The following is a 19,533-nucleotide window of genomic DNA, read 5'->3' as shown; positions in this document are numbered from 1 at the left end:
TCACAACTCGACCTTCAAATCCTCAATTTGTGGTTTATGAAGTTTATACAATTTTTACCAAATTTTCATCTCAAAGTACTAATTAAATGATAAAATCAGTGATATATTCATGTATATTAACCAAATCCGAGTTAGAATCACTTACCCCGATGAATTTCTCGAAAAACCCACGAAACATCATCTCAAACCGAGCTTCCAAGGTCAAAAAATAAAATAATAACCTAAGCCTCGGTTATATAGTACATTCTCTAAACTCACCATGTGCGGTTCGCACAATTCTAAGTGCGGCCGCACATCCCAGCTCCTGCGGTCGCACAAAAATTGTGCGGCCGCACTCTCTTGGTGACTACAATGTCAGGCTTTAGTAGTTTAGCCATAACTTTCTCTAGAGATGTCCAAATAATGACTTCTTTACCTTTATGAAAATTAGACACGAAGGACTACACTTTTTGTTTTTGAATTATCTCACAATTCTTCATAGATCAAAAGATATAAGGTTCTGAAGTCGAACCAGCGAATCTGAGAGTTCTTGAGTGCGGCCACACACAAAATTGTGCGGCCCGCACACTCCTCTGCGGCCTGAAGTGCGGCCGCACACAAAATTGTGAGGTCCGCAATATTCCCCTAAGGCCCGCACTTCCCTTTTGCCTTAGCACTCCCAAAATGTGCGGTCCGCACTTCCTAAGCCCTCCAGAACAATATTAGAGTGCCGAAAAGCCCGTACTCGCTCAAAACTCACCCTAAAACTCACCCGAGGCCCCCGGAACCTCAACCAAATATACCAACCAATCCTTAAATACCATACGAACTTATTTGAGCCCTCAAATCACATCAAACAATGCTAAAATCATGAATCATCCTCTGATTCAAACTTAAAGAACTTGAAACTTCCAAATTCGACAACCGATGCCGAAACCAACCAAACCACATCCGATTGACCCCAAATTTTGCACACAAGTCAAAATCAATATTAATGACCTACTCCAACTTTCAAAATCGGAATCCGACCCTGATATCAAAATTTTTACTACCGGTCCAAATCTCCAAAAATTCGACTTTCGCCATTTCAAGCCTAAATGAGCTACAAACCTCCAAAACACAATCCGGACACACCCATAAGCCCAAAATCACCTAACGGAACTAACGAAATCGACGAAACTTCATTCCGGAGTCGTCTTCACATAGTTTCGAATACGGTCCAAATCCTAAGGTTTAAACCTTCATTTAGGGACTAAGTGTCCCAAAATACTCCAAAAAAACCAAACCGAAACCTCCCGACAAGTTACAATAACAGGAATATATATGGGAGAAGCAGTAAATAGGCGATCATGGTTATTACTCTCAAAACGACCGACCGGGTCGTTACAGTTTAAAAAAATTTCGTGGGTCCCTCTTTCATAATAATTGTTAAGTTATATCGTTTAAATAAAAACTAATTTATATAAGGTCAAATTTGAATTTATTTTAGGAGAATAGTTTAATGACTATTCCTAAAAAGTAGAAAATTAATTAAATAAATATTCCTAATTAGTAGAAAATTAATTAAATAATTATTTCTAAATATTAGAAAAATATTCAAATAACTATTTTGTCTAGTGTGAATACTATTTTTAAAGAGTAAAAAAGACAAACGATATTTCAGTAAAGGCTTTCGTGCTTTTAATATAATTACGCACGTTGCGCGTGTATCATGTATAAATGAGATAAAACTTTTAATTATTCGAAAGATGTATTGAAGATAATGACCATCGCGTGAACCTATTTAAGAATTTAAAACAATTTTTTCATGTAAAATAAATTTTTTTGGTTTTTTAGTTCGGTCATAGTAAGCTTATTTTTTTATCATTAAAAAGGAATATTTCTTTTGTCGATTGGAATTGAGATCATTCTGGCGCAAGCAGTCATGTAGCCATGTATTTTATGATTTGGTTCATAGTATATTCTAACTTCTAACAATTTTGTTTTAAAAAAAATTGCATGCAGTAAAAAAAAAAATTTAATTATTCATTGTATGATCATGCATGCTTTGAATATTCTTGGCTCATTGTTTTGGAGAAAATTGGTAAATAAGTATATTTATACAATTTTCTAAATTTTTGAGCACGCGCACGAAAAATAAAGCTATATATCAATTGTGAGATTACTTCATATCAATAATATTTTGAATGAGCAACTAGATTACTTTGTATATTGTTACTTTGTGTCTAATTTTTGGAGCATGCTCCTAAAAGAATCATCAATGATATTTAAATAATAATAATAATAATAATAATAATAATAATAATAATAATAATAATAATAATAATAATATTTAAACAAGTAAATTTTTGTAGTATTACTTCGCGATGATGATGGCAAGGTTTTGTGGCGTTAGTTTTTTTGTGGCTTTGTTATATTGCCTAACGAAGAGACAAAATCTAAGTTGAGGAATTTATTATACACTGAAGTCCTAAATATTAGGTTAATTGAAGTTGATTTGAAAATCTTAAATATCAGGAAGTTAATTTAAATTACAATTTAACCCTTTGTAAAATCTATTTCTAAAGGGTAAAAAAGACGAACGGTATTTTGCTAAAGGAATTCGTAGTATAGATATGCAGGAGATGATAACTTGTTTTGAGAATAAATTGCCAATATTAGGTTCCTAAATAGGAGGGGGAAATACCTTTCTAAATTCTAAATGAATCTGGTTAATTTTTTGAACAACTTCTCGAATTCTTCATTTTTTTAGATTAACCAAATAGTCACTTGATTAATGTACTAATTTGTGTCTTCAATTATTTAAGGGTATTTTAGTCTTTCAATTTTATAGTGTTATTTTCATCTTTTATTGTTAGTTGATTTTTCTAATTTGTGCTTAATGAACAACTTTTTTTAAGCCTTCCATAAAAAAGAACCCCAATTGAATATTGGCGGAAGAGTTCCCGGGCGGGAAAATCAGCAAATCTGAGACTCCTTCTCGGGAGGAGTTCACCCTAAGGAATCAGGATGGAGAGAATCCACGTGTCCGTGAGAGCGAGGCCTCTGTCGCCGGAAGATGCAAAGTGCAACCCCTGGCGAATCTCCGGCAACTCTATCTTCATTCCCAACCAGCCCGCCAAGTTTGATTTTGGTACTCTCTCTCTAGGTTTTCCCCTTTTTTCTCATCATCTACTCATTTTGTTTCTTTCTAAGACCACCGGGAACCTAAAGAAATGAATCTAAAGGTAAGGAAGGACGTTGACTTGCTTGACCTATTGCAATTGCCATGGTTTGTGGCTCATTGGCCATTGTGACTATTGGAAGAGATTGAGAATATGAAATATTAGTGAAATGAGATTTGTTATCATAAATATGATCAGATGCACCTGAATCAATAACCCAAGACTCAGAGGTTGAAGATTGGGATACACAAGTCACATTACTATCTGTTTGAACAACGGAGGCTATTCCTGAAGGTGTCTGTTTACATTATCGAAGGAACTCAATATAATCCGGTAAAGAAACCATCCAACTCTTTGTAATATTAAATTCCATTTTGCTACAACCAATTTCTCAAATTCTTGATTACAACTTGTGTGGTTAACCTTGGAATGCCAAATCAGAAAACCTTATTTTTTTTGGAAAACACTGTTCACTCGCCGGAAAATAAAAAAGATTGCCGGAATTTGATGAAACTTGAATAGACCAACTCGGAATAACGTCCTGAGAAAGCTGTCCAAAAGGAGGTTCGTCAGAAACTGACCGGAAGGTGGTCCACTTGCCGGCACGTGGACAAATCTCGCCGGAAAATTTTCACTCTGGTCGGCGTGTGACGGCGCGTGAGTGGTGTTTTCCGGTGGGGTTTCGTGGGGTTTGGTCGCCGGAGGAAAGAGAACACTGTGGTGGTGTTGATTTATGCACAACACTGGTAAAAAATGGTTTTGACGCGAACAACTTCTCAAGTCACCGAAAAATTGCACGGTGACGACTTATTTCTTCCCGGATGTCGTTGGAATGACGCACAATGATAATTATCTCACCAATGCTCTGATACCATGTGAGAATGCACGGGAGCAAAATATTATTAATTGATATTCTATGTTACAATGAGCCCTATTTATATGTATATATAATCTACTCCTATTATATAAGGGACTAATTACATATATTCACATAACTAATCTAACAAAACTTTTCATTTATCCATTTTACCCTTAAGATAAGTTTTTATAGCCACATAAATGTCATAGCCCCACAAGCTTTTACCCCTTAAGTTTTTAAGATCATAAGTTTCAAAAATCTTTTTTTTCTTAAACTCCGTGCCGAGTCAAACTGTCTCGCATAAATTGAAACAGAGGGAGTATCTCAAAGAAGATAAGTAATTGATTGCCTGCATTCTACTCGAGAGGAAGTTAGTTGTCTTTATTGCTTAGTCTTAAGCTACTTTTCCTTTTCTGGTGTGAAGGAGGAGTACAGGAAGCGGGAAGTGCTGGCATTTGAGATGGAGACAACTATTGCTTCTTTGGAAGAGGAATAAACAATTTCTCATGCGGAAAAAGAAGAAGCCATTTCTAGAGCAGAAAATTTGGCATGTGAATTGCAGGCTTTATCTGACGAGTTGAATATGTCAAATACAGAACTAAATATGCTGAAGGAAGAGGTGCCATCCCTTGTAAGTTTATGTTTGTTAACTTTTCCTCTGAGATTCCATGCCTTTTGAGCATGTTTTGTTAGCTTAAACTCTACTGTTCTTTCTTCAGGAAAATAAAACATTAACTTATTTCTATTTTATTTTTTCTATGGCATTGCAGAGATTATGTTCGGAAGAATCTGAATCACGATGTCAGAGATTGGAAACTTCTGTCAACTTTTTGGTAGAAGAAAAAGAAGATTTAGCTATGGTACCAATTGAAGTTGCTTTGGGGAACATGTATTATGAGACTCCATTTAACTGTTTCAATTACGTCATTTATGAGTGCCTTCTTTCCTTTGCAGCAACTAACTGATGCCCTTATGGAAATGGAGGAGGAAAAGGCCATATGGTTTGCAAGGGAGAAAGCTACAGTTGAAGCAATCAATGAAAAAGCAAAATCTTATAGTGCTGAAATCGCCACTCTTATCACAGAAAATGACAGAGGTAACCTTCAGATTTACACATGATGTAGTTGAACAATTTAAGCATATTCTAGAAACACTGCAGTGGCTCTTACTGATGATATTGAGGATCTCTTCAAGGACTCAGTGCTTGCATGCTATTCTCTTTGGTACACTGTCTAGAGGGAACATGATATTTATGGAAAATTTATTGCCGAGTTTAAAGCATAGTTAATTCAAAGCTAGTTCACATTTGAACTTCTTTCTTAAAAATTAATTAAGAGAATTGTTTGTGAGGTCTGAGTACCATATTGTAAAATGTATCCTTTCTATTTGCTTTGAACATCTTATCTTGTGAGAGCTTTAGAAAAGTACATAGCTAAATTAAAGAAATCAAAGACATCCATTGAGGTGATGAACTTGGCAAAACATGTTGCACATTTCTGTACATGTCAGTTGCACATGATTTACTTATTGAATCTTGATTTATGATCCTGACTTTAAACTACAGGTGAAGAATGAACTTGAGAGTTGTAGAATGCAGTGCAAGCTCCTTGAGGAGAGATTGGTCGTCTCAGAAAATAATGTGCGGTTGGAGAGAAGTTTCAGGTTTGTCTGTCCTTTTCTCCCCTATCACTCTGATATGTTGCTACTCCCTTTGTCCAAAAGGTTTTCAATCGTCAAGTGAAGTAACTATTGACTAATATTTTCAAGTGTATTCTGTTGTCTTTTTTAAAATGTATTTTGATGCAAGATCACAACATGTACTACACTTATGCTTTCTGAAATCTAAATTAATTTCAAGATTGAGTTTAATCTTGTCCTATTTAGCTCTAGTAAAATTGGTACTCGATAAGTAAAAAGTGACTGGTAAATTGGGAAAATGGTGTGTGTCTCTTTATGTGTCAGTGTACTTTTATAGCAGTGGTGTTCGGGCTAGCTTGTATGTACCTACACTACTCCACCGTGGACCTGCTCCTCCCACCGGCACTGATGGAAAGAAATCACCTAACATTTTGCTTCTGCTGAGATTTGAACCTGGTCTATCCGGGGTTTCACCAACTTCATTGAATGCTACTCCTCACACTTGGGTGCTAGGACAATGGAGTATATAATAGCTTGTTCATCTATTTCCTAAATTTTCTTGAGGTGCCTAGTTGATCAAATATAAACTTTGATTCTACAGCTGCTACTACCCTCATCAATAAAGCTGGGTGTAATCTAGGTGCCATGAGTTTTGTATTCATTTAAACCTTTAGATCAATCTGCCTGATGATAAACATACATTGTTTTACAGTGAAGAGAAATTACTAGAGATCGATCAACTTAGACTTGGCCTAAGAGTTGCTGAGGAACAATGTAAAAGATCTCAAGAGGTAATATGTTTGTACTTTGTCAAGTTAGAGATTTTATATTGAGTGCGAGAATAATGATTCAGCCTAGAAAAGTATTCTGGGGTTCGCGAAGCTGGATATACTTTAGTTGAATAATTATGCCGTCTAACTCTTCTCGTACATGAGTTCGCCTTGTTGCTTATTTGACTTAGAAAGTGAGGAAGTGCTTTTGTTCTTCAGCATCGGCTTTACCACTCTGTCAGAAGCACTCCCCTCCAAGAAATTAATGAATAAAGAAATGATACATAGTGGTATACAACAGCTGGAGCCAAGTTATACTGGAACAGAATTTTTGCCTCGAGCTTGCTAATTGCGGAACCTTGTTGAATTCCTGGTATTATAAATTAATAATTCATGACATATTATGGCGAATAAGACAATCAAGCAATCAACTTTGCTTCAATCTCAAATGGTTGGGCTGACTATACAAATCCCTATATACATTCCACTCTTTTGGGTCAATTTCATTCGAATACTAATAACAGTTTGTCTTTTAGGTTAAATTAAGGGTTCTCTAAAGTTAAAGGATTTCATTATCTCACACTTCTTGCGTACACTGGCATACAAGCCTTTAACAAGACTAGAATGACTTCTGGAAATAATCGGGCACAATGTTTTCCTTTTTTTTTTTATATAAGTCAAGATTTGTTAGAACTGGTACCAAGATGGTATTAAAAAGTACAAGTCAAATTCCACTACACCCACCAAACATATTACATGGCCCCCCCTAAAAAATAGAAGAAATCCAAATACTGATCCATCCTATATAGAGTATACAAGCACATCAGAGAAATAGATTCTTGATACATTTGTTCTTGACTCTAGCAATCTGCAACCTCTTCCCTTCAGAGCATGCCTTGTTCCTTTTCCAGCCATACAGCCATAAAAGATAGATGGGAATGTTCCTCCATATCTTCTTCAAGTTTTTCTTCACTTTTTGAGCTTGCCAGATTTCCAAGAGACTACTAATATTCTCGGGAATCACCAGAGACACTCCCATAATAGTAAGAAAAAGCTCCCAACATTGTCTTGATAATGTGCAGTGTAGAAATATAGCAGCTGCACTAAGAGAAACCTCTTCTTTGTAATTTATGCTGAGTTAGACAGGCATCCCTAGCTGCTAACCATCCAAAGCAAGCTACTTTCACAGGTGCTTTGGTCTTCCATATCATCTTCCTGGGCCAATTAGGAATCTTCTGGCTGTTCTGTTGTTCTAGCATTTTATAACAGCTGTTTACTTAAAAAAGTTTATTCTTGCTATTCACCCAGATTAATATGTCTACTCTGTTTAGATCAATGGAACATGTGTTCTGTTGTAATAGTCGGACATAATGTATGTGTAGCTACATCTAAGCCTTTATCTCAACTCTTTGGTATTGCCTAATATGATCCGTTGTTTCTATTCTGTTATGTTTTTAGCTAAGTTTGAATTAATTTCGAGAGATTGCAGGTCTTGTGAGACAACCCTCTATTGATTTTAGGTCTACCTAGTGATGTAACACTAGAAGGAAGGAAGGTGGGAGTTGTGGGGGTGGGTGGGGGGTGGGGGGAGGTGACTATGGAGAGAATAATCGAGAGAGGAGAGAATAGGAAGGAAGAGAAGAGGAAAGAGAGAGAAACATAGAGAGAATGAATTACAGAGAGACAGAGAGGGAGACAGAAATAGAGAGATTAGGGAGGGGGATATTAATGTCAAATAAATGCAACAAAATGATTTGATTCTGTCAAAGAAAGTACATTAAGATCTTATTTATAAGACAGGAAGTTTTGGTTGAATTAGAACTCTTGATACTACGACATTCCAATCTCTAACTAAAATGATAAAATTAGATAAAATCTTATCTCTAAAATAAAATATGGTTACCGTTATTTTAGTTCCACGTAATAGATCAAGATAAATAATATGGAATGATAATGATATCCTCATGATTGAATTCTTTTGTGTTCGCGGTGGAGAAAACTCGACAGTTGACTCTGACAAGTGAGCCTGATATGGTGAGGTAGTTCATCGTTCTATGTAAGTACTTGGGAAACCACCAATCGATTGGACAAACTTCTTTGGCAATGAGTAGCCAATATAATTGTAATGACCCAAAATATCATCTTTAAATTTAATAGTTAATTCGGTGTTCTAAGACTTCGAAAAGCACTAATTATCATCCCTCAACTTGCATGCGCAATCCGTATAATTTTCTGAAAAGTTTTTATGTGAAAAATGGATTAAAATGTGAAATAGAGCTTTAAAACTCAACTAAGTTGACTTCGGTCAACATTTTGAGCAAACGAACCTGGATCAGTGTTTTGACAGTTTCAGTAGGTCTGTATCATAATTTGGGACGTGGGCGTATGCTCGGAATTTAAATTGGAGGTCCCTAGCTCAAGTTATGGCCATTTGACGGAAACTAGAAATTTAAAGGCTAAGGATTTTCAAAGTTTGACCACAGATTTAACTTTTTGATATCGGGGTCGGATTTCGATTCCGGAAGTTGAAGTAGGTCTGTTATGTCATTTATGACTAGTGTGCAAAATTTAAGGTCAATCGCACTTGATTTGATAGGTTTCGGCGTCGAAGGTAGAAGTTGAAATTTCTTAGTTTCATTAAGCTAGAATTGGGGTATGATTCGTGGTTTTAGCGTTGTTTGATGTGATTTGAGGTTTCGACTAAGTCCGTAATATGTTTTGAGACTTGTTGATATGTTCAGACGGGGTCTCGAATGGCTCGGGTGAGTTTCGGGGTGGTTTCGGACCATTTCTAGGCCATTTTTAGTTGTTGGTTTTTAGCCACAGAGGTATACATCACGATCGCGGACAAACGGTCGCGATCGCGAAGAGCAATTTTGTTGTTTGGACACTGTGAATCGTGATCGCGGAAGCCTTTTCGCGATCGCGTAGAGGGAAATCCTGCTGCACAGACTCGACTTAGGAAGCTTATATCTCTCAATCTATAAGGAATTTGGAGATTATCCAAAAATGAAAGTTGTAGCCCTTTGTGTCTAGTTTTTAGAAAGGTAAACCATTTATCATTTGGAGTTATGTACAATAAGTTATGGTAGATACACTATAGGCTGTTTGGGAAGAGTTTGGAAATCTCTATTGCACAGGGCTAATTTTGAAAATTTATATCTCACAATCTATAAGGAATTGGGAGATGAACAACAAATGAAAGTTATAGCCATTGGTGTATAGTTTTCAGAAAATTAAACCATTTGCAATTTGGAGTTTTATACAAAACGTTATGACCATTATACTAGAGGTTGTCTGAAAGAGTTGGGCACTTGTTCTTCGCGATCGCGAAGCATTTTCCGCGATCACGAAAGGCAAATTTTGGGCTGAGAAAAGTTGTGCTTGGTGATCGCAAAGGATTTTCCGCGATCGCGAAGAGTAAATACCTGGGCAGTAGCTATATTTTGAGGTTTCAGCTATTTTAAACATATTTGGAGCTATGGAGCTCGGATTAAAGCGATATTTGAGGCGATTTTTACCATATGGATTGGGGTAAGTGTTCTATATCCTAAAGTGTTTATATTTCATGAATCTATGATTATATTCATCGTTTATTTCGGATATAGATGGAAGAAATTGGAATTTTTGTAAAACTTTCCAAAAACGAAAATTTAAGATTTGAAGGTCCATTTGACATCGGAATTTGATAATTTTTATATGGTTGAACTCGTATCGGAATGGGTGTTCGGATTTCGTAAGTTTTTTCGAGATTCGAAACGTGGGCTCCACTGTCGATTTTTAAAATAAATTTCGAATTTTAATTCGAAAAATTAGTAAATTCATATGAAATTAATTCCTACGAATTGTATTGAGTATATTGAATTGTTTATGACTAGATTTGAGGATTTTGGACACTGATTCGCGAGGCAAAGGTTTATTGGATTCTTGAATTTGGTTGCAGAGCGAGGTAAGTGTCGTGGTTAACCTTGACTTGAGCGAATAGAACCCTTAAATTATTTGTTATGTGAAATGCATGTGAACGACGTATAGGCGAGGTGACGAGTGTCTATACGTCGTCAAATTAATTGTTTGCATAATTACTTGAAAAATCATAAATCATTTTAAATCATGAATTAATTATTATATTAATTATTTCTCTCGTGTTCTTTGCTCAATATCATGCCCTGAATCCATGCTATAACGGCTACATGCTTATTTGATTTATGTGACTTAATTTCCACTTGACGTTTAGCATACTAATTATTAAAATGCGTATTACATCCTTAATTTCCACAATTAATTGCTACTTGTCATCACTTATTTCTAATAAATCATAATTATTGTATGCTTGTTGTTTTATAATTTCATATTAATTATTGCATTTATTGGAGTAATTTCATATTAATTGTTGAAAAGAGACACATGTTTTATTTCTATTATTGTTGTTGTTATTATTATTATTGCGTACAGGTTAATGTATGTGATATGCATTAGCCTCGTCACTACTTCGTCGAGGTTAGGCTCGACCCTTACCACTACATGGGATCGGTTGTACTGATACTACACTCTGCACTTCTTGTGCAGATTTCGGAGTTGGTCCCAGCGGCATACTGTAGATTTGCCTGGATACTGCTACCAGAGGAGACTTGAGGTATAACTGCACAACGTTCGCAGTTCTGAAGTCCCCTTCTATATTATCTTAGTTGTGTATTATATTTCAAACACCTTGAATTTTATTCAGACCTTTATTTGTATTATTGTATAAGTTCGTGCACTTGTGACTCCAGTTCTGGGATGGTATTTAGATATCGCGATTTTTATGGATTATTCACTTTATTTCAAACTTTATTTCCGCATTTGTTTTCTTGTTATTAATTAATTTAAATTTTTTGTTAAAATGGCTAATTATATTCTAACGTTGGCTTGCCTAGCAAGTGAAATGTTAGACGCCATCACGGTCCCGAAGGTGAGAATTTCTGGTCGTGACAGTTGGTATCAGAGCACTTGGTTACATAGTTCTCACGAGTCACGAGCAAGCTTAGTAGAGTCTGACGAATCGGTACGGAGACGTATGTACTTATCTTACAGAGGCTACAGAGTTTAGGAATAATTCCACTTCTTTCATTCTTTATCGTGCGGCATTGATTTAGCTTGAAACATATATCTCATATTTCTTTGTATCCACTCGTGTATGACATTGTGCACTCGGTATCAGTTGTGCGTCGACGGTTCGTGATATCGCAGATGGACTACGAGGGAGCCAGAGATGCTCAAACATTGCCTCAACGTGTGGTTCCGACTGAAGATGCGGACGTATTGAGAGATCACCCAGTAAATCATGTGGGGGGTGCAACGGACCTTGGCATCTGGTTGATTTATACGAGCTGTGAAGGTAAATATTGTAGATCATCGGACGTGGCGAACTATGACTTCGCGTCGAGCGGGGGATTCCACTATCAATGGATAGATTTCAGGGTCATGTGTTATATCAGTTTTGGCCTGATATGTGGTACTGAAAAGTTCCCCAAAAATATTTACACATGCTTAGGGCTTGAGATTTTGTAGAGGATAAGGTTGGGACTTGGGGTATGTCCGCCTCCTTAATAATCCTATACTTTAGTACCAAAGGAGTTAGAGAAACAACTTTAAATTTACAGAAGGTCTTCTCAGCGTGGACGTCATGATTGCTGATTTTGGGGTGCTTCAGAGGAAGTATAGTGGTTGACGAGATTCTGGAAATATGGTTCGTGCCAAGATTTGTTTGTATGGAGCTCTACTTTTATGATCGTTGTGTATAAATAGGGGTAAGGGTTACCCTAAAGAAGAATCGAAGTGTATGTTAGGAAATGGGTCAGCTCAGCAGTGTTGAGTCAGTATAACAAAAGAAGAAATCGGCCTTGGGAGAGATAATCCTCCATCGGTGTTCATGGCAAGCCTATGGAGAAGGCAGACCAGCCAATGCAACACTGCCCACTTGGCTCAGTTCTCAGAAATGCTTTTGAAAGAGTTTGTTTCCCGGACTCTCCGTAATGCGTGGCGCATAGGGTTTGAACGGTTGCGTAAGGTCACCTTGATGGTGTCAGAATATGCCATCGAGTTCAATAAGTTAGTCCGTCATATTCCTACTTTGCTTCCTACAGTCAGAGAGTGAGTCCACAGGAACAATAAAGGACTCAATTATGATCATTAAATTTTGTACGACTTGGGAGCTACATGCTGATACTTCATTTTCGCTAGTGATAGAAATTGCCAAGATATTAGAACGTGTTCGGGGTGAGGAAAAAGGAAACTAAGGAGACCAAGACGTCTCGAGGTTCTGGAGGATTCAGTGGATTCTACTCTGTGAGTATAAATCATTATGATGGGGGATCGGGCAGTCGATCAGCCCAGTTCGCACATCGGATTACTCGGGGTGCTCCTGTAAGTTCTTTTAATGCACCACTAACATGAGTTTCCTACAATAGTCATTCTAATTATCTGGCACAGACTCAGTATGAGCAACCAAACCCGCAAAGGGATTGTTATGAATGCGGTGATACTAGGCACATCATGAGAAAATTGTCCCAGACTTGGGAGAGATATATTTCATCAAAGCACTCAGGCTACGTGCCCCATTGCAGTTACTACACCACCCACACGACTAGTTAAGGGTGGAGGACAGGCGGGTAGAAGGCGTCCTAGAGGTGGAGGCCCAATCGTTGATATTTTTTTTATGGTATGGCTGAGGTCGCTACATCAGATGGTGTCATTACAGGTACGACCGCGATTTAAAATAAAAAAAAAATTCCTTAACTTGATTCGGTTCTGAGTATCAAGATGAGTCCTCCTATTGTGCTACAATTTATGAGTGAGCTTCGTAATTCTATAAATTACTTATGTGTTTACTCCTGTTGGGAGATTTTATGGAGATAACTATGCCTATCATTCCGTGTTGGCCACTAATAAGATCTGCGAGGCTAAAGGTAGCTTTCTGTTACTCATTTCGGTAAGTTTTGATGTAATTTTCGGATAACTAATTACAAATTGTGAATTATATGCCCTGCCAGTGTGGGGTTCATTATGTGTTGTGATTTTGTTTAACAGAAATTATTTTAAAGGAGAAAATGGAAAGTTTCGATTGGCACGATGTGCATATTACTTGTGATTCAGAACTGAGGACGAGATCCTCCCATTTTACTATTAATTGATATGTTTAAACCGGGCTACGAGCTGCAGTGGAAGTTATATAAGGACGAGATCCTTGTGATGAAAATTCTTGTGTTTAAGCTCTCACTTGTGAAATTAAATTTGTACTATAGTACTAATAGGGAGTCATGCCTGTTAGGCTTATTTGAAAATTTTTGTATGAAATTCTCTGTGCATATTTGCCAAATTCGTGTTTGTAATTATTGAGTTTTAACCTATGAGGTAGGTGCTCGCCCAGGTGGCGTTAAATGTTATTCGTTAATTCGGGTAAATAATTATGAGGTATTCATGCCTCGCATCTCGTCATCAGTATTGTGAAGGTTTGCAACGAGATTTTGTTAACATGAGGTTAATTGAAAATTCTGTAATTGATTATGAACAACTATTAAGACCAGATTGACCTAGAAGGGTGCCCCATTTAGATGGTCAGACGAGTGTGAGTTGAGCTTTCAGAAGCTCATGACCGCTTTGACTATATCGCCAGTGTTGGTATTACCCACAGGTTCAGGATGTATTGTGATGCATGGGCTTAGTGCAGTATTGATGCAAGATAGAAGGGTGATTGCATATGCGCCACGGCAGTTTAAAGTTCACGAGAAGAATTATCCTGTTCTTGACTTAGAATTGGCAGCCATTGTTCATGCGTTGAAGATTTTGAGGCATTACCTTTACGGTGTCTCGTGTGAGGTATTTACTGATCATCGTAGCTTACAATATCTGTTCAAACAAAAGGATCTCAATTGGAGGCAGATAAGATGGTTGGAGATGTTGAAGGACTATGATATCATTATTTTGTATCACCCCGGAAAGGCCAATGTGGTGGCCGATGCTTTGAGTAGAAAGGCTGAGAGCACGGGCAGTCTTGCGTATATTCCGGTTGGTGAGAGATCATTAGCTGCAGATGTTCAGACTTTGGCTAATCAGTTCGTGAGGTTAGATGTTTTAGAACCCAATCGGGTTCTAGCTTGCACAGTCGCTCGGTCTTCTTTATATGAGCACATCAGAGAGTGACAATATAATGATCCTCATTTACTTGTCCTTAAGGACACGGTGCGGCACGATGATGCCAAATAATTTGCTGTGGGGGAAGATGGAGTTCTGCGAATGCAGGGTCGTATTTTGTGTGTTTCGTGGATGGGCTTCGTGAATTAATTCTAGAAGAGGCCCACAGTTTCAGGTATTCTATTCATCCAGGTGTTGCCGAAATGTATCAAGATTTACGACAACATTATTGGTGAAGGAGAATGAAGAAGGATATAGTTGTATATGTAACTCGGTGTCTAAATTGTCAACAAGTCAAGTACGAGCATCAGATACCTGGTGGTTTGCTTCAGAAGTTAGAAATTCCCGAGTGGAAGTGGAAACGTATCACTATGGATTTTGTTGTTGGGCTCCCACGGACTCAGAGAAAATTTGACGCAGTTTGGTTCATTGTGGACAGGCTGACCAAGTCAGCACATTTCATTCTAGTGTCAGTTACCTATTCTTCAGAGCGGTTAGCTAAAATTTACATTCTTGAGATTGTCCGCCTTCACGGTGCGCCTGTGTCTATTATTTCAGATCGAGGTACGCAGTTTACCTCACACTTCTGGAGGGTTGTACATCGTGAGTTAGGCATGCGGGCTGAGTTGAGTACAATATTTCATCCACAGACGGACAGTCAGAGCGCACTATTTAGATATTGGAAGATATGCTTCGCGCTTGTGTTATAGACTTTGGAGGTCCTTGGGATTAGTTCTTGCCACTTGCGGAGTTTGCCTATAATAACAACTACCAGTCGAGCATTCAGATGGCTCTATATGAAGCATTATATGGGAGACGATGTCGTTCGCCAGTTGGATGGTTTGAACCGGGAGAGGCTCGGTTGTTGGGTACCGATTTGGTACAGGATGCCTTGGATAAGGTCAAAGTTATTCGGGATCGACGCCGTACAGCTCCGTCTAGGCAAAAGAGTTATGTCGATCGTACAGTTCGTGATATTGCATTCATGGTAGGAAAAAGAGTATTGCTCCGGGTTTCACCTATGAAAGATGTAATGAGGTTTGGAAAGAGGGGCAAGTTGAGCCCTAGGTATATAGGCCCCTTCGAAATTCTTGAAAGGATGGGCGAAGTAGCCTACAGGCTTGCATTACCACATAATTTAGCAGCTGCTCATCCGGTGTTCCATGTATCTATGCTCCGAAAATATCATGGTGACCCGTCCCATGTGTTAGATTTCAGCTCAGTCCAATTAGACAAGGATTTGACTTACGAAGAGGAGCCGATAGCTATTCTAGCCTGGCAAGTACGACAGTTGAAGTCTAAGAGTTATCCTTCAGTTCGGGTGCAATGGAGGGGTCAGCCGGTAGAAGCAGCTACCTGGGAGTCCGAGTCAGACATGTGGAGTAAAATATCCACACCTTTTCACCAGCTCAGGTACTTTTCTAATTTCGTTCGAGAACGAACGTTTGTTTTAGAGGTGGAGAATGTGATGACCCAAAAGGTCATCTTTAAATTTTATAGTTAATTCGGTGTTCTAAGACCACGAAAAGCACTAATTATCATCCCTCGACTTGCGTGCGCAATCCGTATAATTTTTTGAAAAGTTTTTATGTGAAAAATTAATTAAAATGTGAAATAGAAATTTAAAATTCAACTGAGTTGACTTCGGTCAACATTTTGAGCAACCGAACCCATATCAGTGTTTTGACAATTTCGGTAGGTCCGTATCGTAATTTGGGACTTGAGCGCATGCCCGGAATTTAAAATTGGAGGTCCCTAGCTTAAGTTATGGCCATTTGACGGAAACTAGAAATTTGAATGCTAAGGATTTTCAAGGTTTGACCACGGATTCGACTTTTTGATATCGGGGTCGGATTCCGATACCAGAAGTTGGAGTAGGTCCGTTATGTCATTTATGACTAGTGTGCAAAATTTGAGGTAAATCGGACTTGATTTGATAGGTTTCGGCGTCGAATGTAGAAGTTGAAATTTCTTAGTTTCACTAAACTTGAATTGGGGTATGATTCGTGGTTTTAGCGTTGTTTGATGTGATTTGAGGTTTCCGTAATATGTTTTTAGACTTGTTGATATGTTCGGACGGGGTCCGTGGTTTCGGACCATTTCTAGGCCATTTTTAGTTGTTGGTTTTTGGCCACAGAGGTGTACATCGCGATCGCGAAGAGCAATTTTGTTGTTTGGACACTGTAAATCGCGATCGCGGAAGCCTTTTCGCGATCGCGTAGAGGGAAATCCTGCTGCACATACCCGACTTTGGAAACTTATATCTTTCAATCTATAAGGAATTTGAAGATGATCCAAAAATAAAAGTTGTAGCCCTTTGTGTCTAGTTTTCAGAAAGATAAACCATTTGTCATTTGGAGTTATGTATAATACGTTATGGTAGATACACTATAGGCTATCTGGGAAGAGTTTGGAAATCTCTGTTGCACAGGACTGATTTTGGAAGTTTATATCTCGCAATCTATAAAGAACTGGGAGATGAACAACAAATGAAAGTTATAGCCATTGGTGTTTAGTTTTCAGAAAGTTAAACCATTTGCAATTTGGAGTTTTGTACAAAAAGTTATGACCATTATACTAGAGGCTGTCTAGAAGAGCTCGGCACTTGTTTTTCGTGATCGCGAAAGGCAAATTTTGGGCTGAGAAAAGTTGTGCTTGGCGATCGCGAAGAGTAAATACCTGAGCAGTGGCTATATTTCGAGGTTTCAACCATTTTTAACATATTTGGAGCTATAAAGCTCGGATTGAAGCGATTTTTGAGACGATTTTTACCATATGGATTGGGGTAAGTGTTCTATATCCTAAAGTGTTTATATTTCGTGAATCTATGATTATATTCATCGTTTATTTCGGATATAGATGGAAGAAATTGAAATTTTTGTAAAACTTTCCAAAAACGAAAATTTAAGATTTGATGGTCCATTTGACATCGGAATTTGATAATTTTTGTATGGTTGAACTCGTATCGGAACGGGTGTTCGGATTTCGTAAGTTTTTCCGAGATTCGAGACGTGGGCCCCACTGTCAATTTTTAAAATAAATTTCGGATTTTAATCCGAAAAATTAGTAAATTCATATGAAATGAATTTCTACGAATTGTATTGAGTATATTGAATTGTTTATGACTAGATTGAGGATTTCGGACACTGATTCGCAAGGCAAAGGTTTATTGGATTCTTGAATTTGGTTGCAGAGCGAGGTAAGTATTGTGGTTAACCTTGACTTGAGGGAATACAACCCTTAAATTATTTGTTATGTGAAATGCATGTGAACGACGTATAGGCGAGGTGACGAGTGTCTATACGTCGTCAAATTAATTGTTTGCATAATTATTTGAAAAATCATAAATCATTTTAAATCATGAATTAATTATTATATTAATTATTTCTCTCATGTTCTTTGCTCAATATCATGCCCTGAATCCATGCTATAATTGCTACATACTTATTTGATTTATGTGACTTAATTTTCACTTGACGTTTAGCATACTAATTATTAAAATACCTATTACATCATTAATTTTCACAATTAATTTCTACTTGTCATCACTTATTTCTAATAAATCATAATTATTGTATGTTTGTTGTCTTATAATTTCATATTAATTGTTGCATTTATTGGAGTAATTTCTTTTATAAGAATTGGTAAATGAATATATTGGAGGAGGGGTTACACGCCGCAACAGAATTGAATATATTGGAGGAGCGGGTTGCACGCCGCAACAGAATTGATTGAAATGAATATATTGGAGGATCGGGTTGCACGCCGCAACAGAATTGAATATGAATATATTGTGTGATCGGGTTGCACGCCGCAATGAAAACTGATTGAAATAATAATTGGTTATGACTGCCGAGTTGGCTTAAGAGACACCTTTTTTATTTCTATTATTGTTGTTATTATTATTATTGCGTACAGGTTAATGTATGTGACCTGCATTAGCCTCGTCACTACTTTGTCAAGGTTAGGCTCGGCACTTACCAGTACATGGGGTCGGTTGTACTGATACTACACTCTGTACTTCTTGTGCAGATTTTGGAGTTGGTCCCAGTGGCATACTGTAGATTTGCCCGGATACAGCTACCAGTGAAGACTTGAGGTATAATTGCACAGCGTTCGCAGTTCTGAAGTCCCCTTCTATATTATCTCAGCTGTGTATTATATTTCAAACAACTTGAATTTTATTTAGACCTTTATTTGTATTATTCTAGAAGCTTGTGCACTTGTGACTCCAGTTCTGGGATTGTATTTAGATATCGCGATTATTATGGATTATTCACTTTATTTCAAACTTTATTTTCGCATTTGTTTTCTTGTTATTAATTAATTTAAAAATTTTGTTAAAATGGCTAATTATATTCTAACGTTGGCTTGCCTAGCAAGTGAAATATTAGGCATCATCACGGTCCCGAAGGTGAAAATTTTGGATCGTGACAATAATACCACCAATCGATTGGACAAACTTCTTTGGCAATGAGTAGCCTGCATAATACTTATTTGTAGCAAAGAGTGCAACTACATAGCGAATCTAAACTTGTGCTTAGGTACCAATTTGATATAGCGCCAGAAGGGAGGAAGGTAAGGGGTAGAAATGAGAAAGAGAAGAATGAGAGACGAATAGAGATGCAAGAGAGAGAAAGAGGGAAAGACAGATAGAAAGAAAAAGAGAGAGAGAGAAAGAAAGAAAGGTTAGGGAGATTTGTAACAATAAACTAATTTCGATATTATACAAGTCCATCAAAACAAAGCACATGAACAGAAATAGACTAAACCCCTAGAAGGAAAAATGAATATTCTCCCGACAGCAAGTAGGGTAAGAGGAAAATTTATCAAAGGTTTCGCCTACAAAGACGAGTTGGAATGAGGCTCCCTTGCAACGTAATTTCTTCCTTTGCGCCTGGTTCTTACTGTCAAAGAAAGGAAATTAGCCCTGATATGGCTATATGGTCCCCAG

The 19,533-nt window shown here is 37.5% G+C and overlaps 1 protein-coding gene across 2 annotated transcripts; it reads left to right on the top strand.

Moving 5' to 3' along the window:
• The first annotated feature begins 2,893 nt into the window (after nt 1–2,893).
• Nucleotides 2,894–11,198, top strand: LOC142178619 (kinesin-like protein KIN-7I). 2 transcript variants are annotated; one of them, XM_075248504.1, is made up of 8 exons: nt 2,894–3,112; nt 3,342–3,476; nt 4,427–4,633; nt 4,773–4,862; nt 4,957–5,098; nt 5,567–5,664; nt 6,353–6,431; nt 10,977–11,198. In XM_075248504.1, the coding sequence occupies exons 5-8, from the start codon at nt 4,967–4,969 to the stop codon at nt 11,040–11,042; spliced, it is 375 nt and encodes a 124-aa protein (XP_075104605.1). In that variant the 5' UTR covers nt 2,894–3,112; nt 3,342–3,476; nt 4,427–4,633; nt 4,773–4,862; nt 4,957–4,966; the 3' UTR covers nt 11,043–11,198. The 2 variants fall into 2 exon arrangements, with proteins under 2 accessions (XP_075104605.1, XP_075104606.1); XM_075248505.1 differs by adding an exon at nt 10,289–10,359 and having other exon boundaries at nt 2,894–3,476.
• Nucleotides 11,199–19,533: the final 8,335 nt, after the last annotated feature.

This window comes from Nicotiana tabacum, chromosome 24, assembly GCF_000715075.1.
Source record: "Nicotiana tabacum cultivar K326 chromosome 24, ASM71507v2, whole genome shotgun sequence".
In the NCBI taxonomy this organism is placed as follows: domain Eukaryota; kingdom Viridiplantae; phylum Streptophyta; class Magnoliopsida; order Solanales; family Solanaceae; genus Nicotiana; species Nicotiana tabacum.
This window is presented reverse-complemented; position numbering and strand designations above follow the sequence as displayed.